We start from the raw sequence: 10,580 nt of genomic DNA on the forward strand, positions 1-10,580 counted from the left end.
CATGTTATTTAGGGTAGAACAATACTCTCTCAAATCTTCAATATCACTGCAGCAATAAGACAACATTGAAAGTAAATCTGTATGTACATCAATCTTTTTACATACTAGACTTGGATCAATATATGTACACTGTACATATCGCATCAATCTCCTAGTCACTAATTATGGACCAGAACAATTGAGATTGACTAAATTTACTCATTAACCTTGGGAAATCTCGTAAAGACAAATATCCAATGTCAAAATTCAACTGTGATTACCGCAATCGTCAGCCTTCATCCATTTCAAGAATGAATCATACTGTGATGAATCATACCCTTCTGAGGCAATTTCGATTGCCCGTCATCCGGGGGAGATAGGATGAAGCTCAATTCTTTTCGTACTCAGCTGCAAAATCTTTTATTCTCTGCTTAAGAGTCTGCAGAAAAAAACCAACTTTATTTCATTTAAGCTGGGAAAAGATAAAAATATGTGATGAAATCATGAAATAAAGTACCTTTAATTCATCATGAAGAACAACAAAAATTTTCCTCATCCGTGAGTGTTTCTGTAGCAAAAAAAGGTTTGGGTCAGCATAAAACAAGAGAATTTCCATTTTCTCTAACATCAAATCCTCAGTAAAAATACTGTGAATTCTAGACAACTACAGAAGCCATGGAGAAATTTTTATGCCGGTAAACGATGATGAATTCATCATCATCCACCTTAAATGTTGTCATCCATGGCTTGGACCAATGATGAAGGTGATAATGTCATCAACGGTTGGATAATAAGGACACTGACAATGAATAATCTCGGAAAGTGGAAACAGTGAAGATTGTTGATCAATCACTGTCATCACCTTCTCCAAACCTCATTACTCTCTTTGCCATCCATGATTGGGTTTCCACAAACGATGACAATATTGATTAATTGTCATCCGACAAATGATGATGACAAGGAGAATGATGATGACAAATCTCGAAAACCATATAATGACGAGGAGGAAACATTATCGCCAACACATCATCAACATAGTCGACGCAGAGCAGGCATTAGTGTTCAATGGCCATTTCATCATCCCCAAATCTTGTCGTTCCCATTGAAATACATATTTGAACTCGACAAGAATCATGATTCTCATCATTGACGCTGAACCTTACTTTTATAGTTAACCATCTCCCATTAGTAATGAGTAGATGCATCTATCACATGCAATGGAACCAGAAGAATTTTCACCACTAATTCACCTTTCTGCATCTTCTATACATTTGCATGATCTGTTCTGAGATACTGCGAAATGCCTCTTTGTCCGTGCTTTTACAACTTTCAAGATTCTGACCAACCTTTAGAAATTCGCCCCTGATGACATTGAAAAAACGTGAGTAGTTTGGAACACAATTATTCATCAAACTCGAAGGGGGAAAAGATAAAGAGGTAGTGGGATAGAGGAACTTATGAAGGCTCTTACCGATATTTCTCAAGGTGATTATGTAATGAAGAATAACAACCATACTTTTCACGATACTCCTGCACATAATCCTTGTACCTGTTGATACAAAATATAAACCATTTTTAATTAATATTGCATTCACAGCCATGAGAGCAATAGAACAAGCATGAACGAAAGATAGCAGGATGAAGCCAACAACGTTCATGCCAGTGAAATAACTTAAAACTCAAAAATTTTCAATTTTTGTATTATCCAAATGATATTTGAATAGGGTAGCAGAGTGTTCAACCATGCTCATGTCTGATGGAACTAATAGCTTAAACTCAATTTCTTTCTCGAACTAATGTAAAAATCAACAAGGAAAAGCAGCAGGGGGAAAAAATAAAGTTCACGAGCGATTAAATATTCTTTTCAATTTGAATGAAATAATTATTTAAACTCTAAAAGTTTATAGTTATTGAATATTAAAAAGAAAATAAATAACAATAAAGCAGCAGGGTAGCCAACAACGCTCATGCCGGATGAAATAAACACCTGAAAGTAAAAAATATCAGAGCATCCAACTCTTACGTTGGATGAAATAAATATCTTATATTCAAAAACCTTATCGTCATCCGATGTAAAATAAACAGATACTTTAATAAAATAGCAGAATGATCAAAAAGTTCATGCAGCATGAAACTAATCGCTCAAATTCAAATTATTATTCCTTACCGATCTAAAAATGAATAAAGTATAAAGAAAATAGCAGGAAGGCCAATAAGGGTCACATCTGATGAAACAAGTTGCGTGAACTCAAAAAATTTATCGATACCCACTTTAAAAAGTGAACAGAAATTTAAATAATGCATGGGTAAGCAACTCAAACGACTATATGACCACAGAAAAACACACTGATGGATAAACAACTTACTGTGTGTAATCTTTGATGGGACCCATCAGTACAGGTTCATCTTTGTCATACTTTGCATAATACGAGTCATCTTCATCTGAAGAGAAGTCGACTTTCAGGGCAGAATTAGTTGTAGTCTCCCCTCGGAAGCTTTCTTTACTCTGGTCAGACGAATTCCTGAGCCCATTACTAACTTTATGTATAACATCTGTAGAAGCTTTTGAAGCCAAATGACCATTTTCTTTTAAATCTGTCTGCATCAAAGACCTAGAAGAACTTTTTTTATGCTGAGACCCAGAGCCTTGAGGAATCGTAATTGGGTCAGTATCGGCTCCATCTAGCCGTTGACGTTGCTGAAGTCGAGATGAAGTACTTAAATCGCTCTCTTGCATTCTCTTGCCAAGTATTTCTTGACTAGGTTGACCGGCACATTTTGACAGATACGGCGACTCTTTCTTCGTTTCAAGGGCTCTTCCTTTCTTTGAGCCTTTACTAGAAGCTGAGTGCTTGGGCGGCTTACTATCTTTCACTGCTTCCAGAATGGGAGGCTCATGGAGTTCACCTAACTCCAACTCTGAAAGCTCTCTTCTCAGAGGAGCAACGCCTTTCTCCGTGGATGTGTCAAATTTGGGAAACAGAAGTGTCTCTCCCCCGCTTGAGAATTTCTCATTAACATCCATAATCACATCTCGGATATCTTTGCTCAGTTCGTCCTTCGATGAAGACGAATAAGCATTTTTTTCAGGACGAACAGACAATTTTTTCTTCTCAGAGGGTTTTCCATAAATCTCTGTGATTTCAACATTTTTAGTTCGACTTACAGAATTTCCCACGATTTGTGTCAACTTTCTGGGATCTAGATCCAGGGCGTTGAGTTCCTGCAGGTGCTTATCACTTCTTGATTCAAATGAGTTTCCATTTATAGCAACATCATGGGAGACTGATCGCTGTTGTCCTTTTACTTGGAGACGAGATTCTTGTCTGCGTGGCGAACTAATGTGTGATGAACTCCACGGTCTTTTGCCACTTCCAACCCTCTCCTGAGAGTTTCTTGTATCGGAACCTCTTTTTTTATCTTTGGCATTTCTATCCACACAGCCCATCTTTTCAAAATCAGTGTCTTCATTCACAACTAGCTTTCTGTCGCTGGTACCGGGGTCTGAAGAATAAATCCTCGCATCCTTTAATTTTCTCTCATCTTCAACAAGAGAATCAATGCTCATTAGATAATCATGAGAATCGGATGGATATGCCCTCTGTAAGAACTCATCAGCTCTTCCTGGGAGGTTTCTTTGACAGTCTTCCTTATAAATGGTTTTGTTTTTGTCATCATCGCTGGTCATGATATCGATGTCGACATCTGATCCCTCTTTGCTGCTGGAGGAATCGCCACTTTCGCTGTCGCTGCTGCTGCCACTTGCGCTCCCCACGGGGCTTTGACTCTTGCTCTTGCTTCGACTTTGACTGTCACTTCCAGAATCACTGCTGTCACTGTCACTATCGCTGTCACTGCCACTTCCACTAGAACTGCAGGCTCCATCTTCCTTCTCATTCGGGGCTTTAGCATCAACTGCAAGCATTTCGGGAGAATTCTTCTCAATATCAATGTTTTCAATGTCTATTTTTTTATTATCTGATTCCACTAGATCCATCAGCACTTCGTCGATAACTCTCTCCCGCTCCTCTGATAAGGGCTTTCCTTTGAGTTCAAAGTCAGGACTGTAAAAATTTGACAGCATTTGTAAAATCATTAGTTCATATTCATGAAGAAGAAATATGAAATATGATTTCTGGAGGCAGGGGAAGTGCAAAAAACGAAATAAGTGTATTTATACCTGGTATTTTGAGAAGGAGGCTCTTTGGAAATGTCTAAGTCAATGCCAGGCTTTAGAAGGTATCTTCCGGGAGCTTTATATGTTGCAATCTGTCAACGAAATAAAAAAGGTAAGAGGCGATATCATTCATTCTGTCATAACTATGTGAGAGGGCGAATTTTCTACTCACACTCTTTATGATGCCTTCGATCTTCTTTCCAGCACCTGGAATTGTCTCCCCAATCGCTTTCTCTAAGGCCTACAAAAGTAACATTTTAACTGTGGATGACAATGGCAATTTAGAAAAAAGAGATTATTATATGTTCGTGAAAATAAAGATCATCCCAAATAAGATATTATAAAATAAACATAAATACTGAACATTTCCCCGTCATCATTTCTGAATATGTTGTCAGATATAACAAATTTTCACCATTAAAACTGAAATATCATGACATACAACGAAGCAGAGCCTTAAATTCCAAAAACTTCTACGAAATGAAATGTATTCAACGTCAAATCAGATTACACGAAGACTCCAAACCAGACAAATCTCATTCTTATCATGGAATTTGATTTCATAAATGACAAGTTGAAGAGGTTATAATACCTTTAAGCTCATTCCCTTTGGATTAGTCATGAGTAGACTAATAAGAAGGCACCGCAAATCTGATGGCTGAGAATTTGTGGTCGTTTTACTAGAAGGTGGCTTGCGAGGAACAGAAACATGAGCAGGTCTATTTTGCATCTCCTTTTCAGACTTGATATTTTCCCCATTTAAAGAAAGCGGAGCTTGCTCGTCATTCAAAACAGCTTGAACTCTTGGTGGGTTTGCCACTCCAATTGATGGCACCGACACCCTAACTATAGATTGTTCGAGGGGCAGTTGCTGTGGAGATGTGGAAGGTTGAATCCCGCTCGAGACATGTGCCGGCGTTCCAGACTTGAATGCAGGTTTTGAGGGGATTACGCCACTCACTATGGCAATCAATGAACAAAGATCAAACGCCTTAGACTTGACATTAATTAATTAATACAGCTACATCTAAAAGAAGTCAAGAGGTACACGAGTTATGGGAATTAAACCGGACAAATTAAATAGAACTATAATACCGTGCTACCAAAATTATTATGGCATAATAATGCTAATCGTTGCGGAAAATCATTTGACTGCCCTGAACTTGGTCATTTCATATAAACAAAACCATGGTGCTGGCATCAACAAGAATTTAATAGGTACACAAGCTTAGGGAGATTAAAGTAGTTATACACCAATTTAATCAGCGAATAATATCCGAGGAAGAAATTTTAAATGACATAGCAATGATACTTTATATGATTTGACAGAACTAAATATGATCATCAGACATCAATAAAAACCATGGAGCTCCCATCAAAAAGAAAAAAACGGGTACAGAAACTGGAGATCAAACTAGTTATACACTAATTTAATCAGCAAACTAACACCCAAAGAAGAAACTTTATATGGCGTACCAGTACTAATTTTTATCGTAAATCATTCAACAGTCCAAAACAACGGTCAACAATCCTCAATCATCAAAATCATTGATGTTAACGGAAAATGAGTCCATTTGACTCTGACTCACAACGGTATTCAACTCTAGAAAGAGAAACACAATTTGAGGTCTGAAACGACAGGTTAACTCGACAAATCATGAAGAAAAGGAAGAAGGATTTCTCACCTAATATGTTGTCTGCCAAAAGCATTGCAATGAGTATTAAATATTTCCTCGCCTAACTAAGAACGAATCCAAGATGTAGATACTACTGTAAAGGAGAAGTGACAACCAAGAACTCTATATAGATTTATTGTTATTAAAGAAAGGAATCGATATATGTAAGACGGGTATTTCCTTAATTCAACACACATACCAGTTTCCACCTTTCTCTTCTTGAATTGGTCCTTTTTCCAATGCATCTTTCGCATGTTTCCTACCAGACAAAAGGAAAACATAATCAGTAAGAACTTCTAAACGCAAAAAAGATAAAACCCCATTCGCAGAATGAAACCTCAGTGTCAGCCAAGGCATTATATCGTGTCACCCAAAGGAATTGTTTCACATTTCCGGTCACTTTATTGGATCCGGACAAATGGGTCTTCCAATTAACCCATCCATAATGTAGTAATACCCGGATTTTAAACCAGGTCTATTAGGAATGGAAATATCGTCTAGGGTTTTGTTTGTCAGGGGAAGTTAGAGATCAAAATAATGAGCAATAAACGTAAGAAAAGAAAGGAGAAATCCGTACTAGGATACAACCTTTGCAAAAAAATATGTTCCGAACTGTCCAGAGAGAAACGAATGACTTGAAAAATCAAGCTTTCTAGAAACTGAATATTATTCTAGCTTTTTAGGTAGCTCAAAGTAAATGACATATAAAAGCCCGGGTCAAATGACCTATAGAAGCAGGGTAAAGTGAAAGCTTTTATAGCTGTTAAGGGAAAAGTAAGCTTTTTTGAGGCCCAAAATTCAACTTAAACTAAGGGCTATGATTTTCTACTAAATAATCATTTGAGAGATTTTTATGCTACATGATATTTTTAGCAAAAATCAAATAAATATGCGACTTATTAAAGAGATAACATACTTTTCAAAAAAAAAATTAAAGAGATAACAGAATGATGTGAAATATATACTAAAAAATTACGCGCACGTTAAATAATACAATGTCTTTGTCAAGTGATAAAAGCTAGATCTATCATAATATTTCAATCATTTGCGAACAAATGCACAATTGACAAGTAAAATTTGCAGAGTTTCAAAAGAATTGTCAAATCATAAGGGTTTTAAAACATCTCAATCACTTATATGTTGAATAAATACAGCTATATTGCTTAAAGCTGGTTTCAGCTGATGAATCATTAGAAGTTTCAGTCAAATTCTTCTATATTTCTGGCAAATTTACAGAAATTTCCTCAGGGAAAGAAGTGTTATTAGCTCGGTCCAACACACCTTCCAAGGCTGCGGCAGCCAGAGTTTTAGCTTGATTCTTCACAGATGGATTTGCCGGATCCAAGACAATTGACCTGGACACATTCAAAAAAAAAATCCGAACTTACACTTAAATCAATCAAACCGAAGTAAAATTTTGAAGTATTAGAAAACAGAATTCAAGAACTTAGATCTACACTTCTCTGAAAATATAATTTATGAAAAACCGAAACCACAGATACTTCATTTCAGCTCTCAACTTCTGAGGGAAGCAAGAGGAAAAACAGAATCGAGAATAAATCACATCAGTGCTAGTTTATTAATCAACTGATTGGAAACTTAAGCAGAAGCGACCTTAATAACAATTACAATCCCACAAAGAGTAAAACATCACAAAAAATCAGAATAGATTGTTTCTCCATCATAGATTGAACATACTGGCGTTCAAATCAATCAACGTAACAAATGGACACATCAAGCCATCCTGAATAAGGGAAAACATTACTTCAAATGCAAAATAAACTTTTTGTTGAAATATAAGATGTAACAATTATGCATCTCATACTCAGATCTAATGAACATGTTGAGTTATGAACCAAAGATGCCAGACACCCACAGTCGAAGGCAGTGGATCACCTGTCAAAGTGAAAATTGTACCCCTCGTTTTAAGGTTCGTTGTGCTTCATAACAATGGTAAGCGCTCATCGTCATCGTTATTCGTCCTCTGCTGAGATGACGATGACAAAATCATCATCATCGGTATTCGTAACAGTGGCTTGCGCCAGTCTCTGCAATTGCGGGCTACTGTCGATGTTAGCCTACTTGTTGATCTTCTGATGCCATGGCTGCTGCCACTGCTGTGAGATTTTTGTTATTGTTGAGGATGAAGATAGGAGGAAGATAAGTTGTTATCTTCCTCATCATTTTTTCATTCAAAAAAAAATCATCCTCTTCATTTTTCCGTGCCAGGATGACGAACATGATGATGACAAAGTTGTCATCATCATCTTTGATCATCCACGACTAGGACGATAACGTAAAAATCACTATCATCATCGTCACAAGTTTGGCAAGTTTGTCATTGGACGGGCAAATAGTAAACCATATCAAAATTTAGATGACACAATATGGTAATGACAGTCATAAAATAAAAATAGTCAAACCTTCCGGCATAACTCCAAAATCAGAACGGAGAGTAAAACATTTACCAGGAATCAATATTTGAATTGATCAAGAGGGAGGACAAATAAGGTTCTTTGAAGGCAATGAGCTTACTTTCGGGATTTCAACTGGCGCTCAGCCTCCTCTGATCGCATCTTCACATGGTTCTTCAATGATTCATCAAGAATACGTTGAACATTTAGCTTGCGCCATGCAGTACCACATTCAGAAAGCAATCCATTCCCGTCCTCTCCATTTTGAATTTCTTGATAAATATCACAAACGCCTAGTTCTCGGGACCATGTAAATTTGAATTCTTTACCACCAACATCAATGACCTGATCCATTGAAAAAAGCATAAAATAAAAGAGAGTAAGGACATCTTAGCACGGAATACGCTTACAAGTAACAATGATGCTGAACCACAGCGTTAACTTTGTTTGATTATCATTATACACAAACAATTCAAAATCACAGAATGATTTGAATTTTTATGTTTGATCTGAGAAGGATGTTTTACGAGGTCACTACACAAGCAAAAGATAATACGGTGATATGAATAGAAAAAAATTGAACTTTTTTATGCCCAATTGGTCTTAAAGATCCTGGAAGAATAGAATAGCGACCTGCTGTTTTGGGGGACAGCACAAGCCAAATGAACCATGAATGGTTCCAGAACTCATTTCTCACATGCATAAAAAAATTTATTTTTCAAAGGAAATCATCCGAATTTTCAAAAATGGGTTACATCCTTCCTCAAAACAAGTTCAAACAGTGAGGTCGTAAACGTACAAAAGTTCGTTTCTTTGTCATCTACCTTATTCACTCGTTAACCCACCCAAATATGAATCAAATCAGCTAAGCACAAAACACATAAAAATCAGAATACATTACAAAAGGGAGCACTAAAAGACAGCATCCTAGCCAGTATAACACACTTAATCCTGTATTCCAGCGTATAAAACCATAATCACAACATAATCCAGAAAACCAAAATCTCATGATAGCTAAGCACAGAGCATACAAAGCTAAAGGGAGCACTAGAAGACAGCATCCGGGCCACTACAAATGAACTAAGAGAGGTCCACAACACATGGGCAGTCATTCGAATTGAACGTATTTTCAAAAAAATAAAACCACAATCACAACATAATTCGAAAAATCATACAAGCGGCAGAAAGATACTCACATTCCCGGACAAATTATTCGAATTAGCATCAAACTTAATCCTGGCAGCACTTCCCTGAGCCTCGACCCGCTTAATCTCCTCCACCAACTCGGGAGTCAGCCGAATGATGGCAGCAAAGTCCAGCGGATCAGCGGAGACCATTCTAAACGCCTCTTCCGGCACACAACCCGCAATTCCCTCGCTAGGGTTCATCCCAACGCCGCGTCGCGCAGGAGAAGGCCCAGAAGAGCCCAGAGAGAGGCGACCGGCGCCTCCAGAAGAGGAATTTCCCACCCTTTGAAGCTGACCGGGCGGCGCCGGCGGCGGCAGAGATCGCTTCCCTCCTCTTCCGCCGCTCGTTCCTCCTCTTCCGGGCTTGCCCATGGCGCCATACATGGTTTGCTACCCACGAAGTGGGCGATTTTGAAGTGGGTATGGGAGAATTTAGAGAGAGAAAGAGGTGGGTAAGAGAGAGAAGTTGAAGAGGAAGAAGAGAAGTGACAGAGGAGAGATGGGTCGATCGCCTTAATTTGGATGATCGCGGACTTCGCTCTCAAAATAGCGCCTTTGCGTTGACAGGAGGTATTTATACGCTTCATCCGGCGGTCTGGTCACCGCTTCTCCGTGATCCCCGGAGCGGTGCCCGGACTCCAACTGAATTTTTCTTTATTTTCATGTGTTCTTCTAGTGTTCTCATTTTAAAAAAAAAGGATTAAAATTTGTTATGGAAAACTAGGATTTATTAATTGGGTCAGCTATTTTTTAGGCTTTTTTTCGTCCTCTCTTTTGCAAAGTCTGATTATTTCTACTTGGAATAGAGATTTGGGCATCATCTCAGGAGCAGTGCCCAAACTCCAACTGAAGTTTTTCGATTTATTTTTGTAAGTTCTTCTAGTGTTCTTCTAGTTTTCTCATTTGAAAAAAAATATATTAAAATTGTTGTGGAAAACTAGGATTTATTAATTGGTCATCTTTTTAGGGATTTTTTTTCTTCAACCATTGTCATTTGGTTGATTTAGGCCTCTTTTGCAGGGTTTGATTATTTATACTTTGAACAGAGATTTCAGCACAATCTCTGGAGCAGTGCCCAAACTCCAACTGAAGTTTTCCAATTTATTTTCATAAGTTCTTCTAGTGTTCTCTTTTCAAAACAAAAATT

At 37.7% G+C, this 10,580-nt stretch overlaps 1 protein-coding gene across 1 annotated transcript; it reads right to left on the reverse strand.

Moving 5' to 3' along the window:
* Positions 1-47: 47 nt before the first annotated feature.
* LOC144704421 (dentin sialophosphoprotein-like protein) lies at positions 48-9,993 on the reverse strand. The gene is made up of 12 exons (XM_078576836.1): positions 9,443-9,993; positions 8,368-8,591; positions 7,114-7,187; positions 6,032-6,091; positions 4,749-5,116; positions 4,329-4,397; positions 4,160-4,248; positions 2,346-4,043; positions 1,451-1,528; positions 1,230-1,341; positions 497-547; positions 48-418 (listed from the first exon to the last, which is right to left on the reverse strand). The coding sequence occupies exons 1-12, from the start codon at positions 9,815-9,817 to the stop codon at positions 368-370; spliced, it is 3,249 nt and encodes a 1,082-aa protein (XP_078432962.1). The 5' UTR covers positions 9,818-9,993; the 3' UTR covers positions 48-367.
* Between the last annotated feature and the right edge of the window lie 587 nt (positions 9,994-10,580).

Source organism: Wolffia australiana, chromosome 6 (assembly GCF_029677425.1).
Source record: "Wolffia australiana isolate 7733 chromosome 6, ASM2967742v1".
NCBI lineage: Eukaryota > Viridiplantae > Streptophyta > Magnoliopsida > Alismatales > Araceae > Wolffia > Wolffia australiana.

Coding starts and splice junctions, on each gene's coding strand:
- LOC144704421 (XM_078576836.1), bottom strand. CDS start 9,817: ATGTATGGCGCCATGGGCAAGCCCGGAAGAGGAGGAACGAGCGGCGGA. Junction 6,092..7,113: donor GGCTGCCGCAGCCTTGGAAG/GTGTGTTGGACC, acceptor TTTGTCTGGTAG/GAAACATGCGAAAGATGCAT. Junction 548..1,229: donor TGTATAGAAGATGCAGAAAG/GTGAATTAGTGG, acceptor TTTTTGCTACAG/AAACACTCACGGATGAGGAA.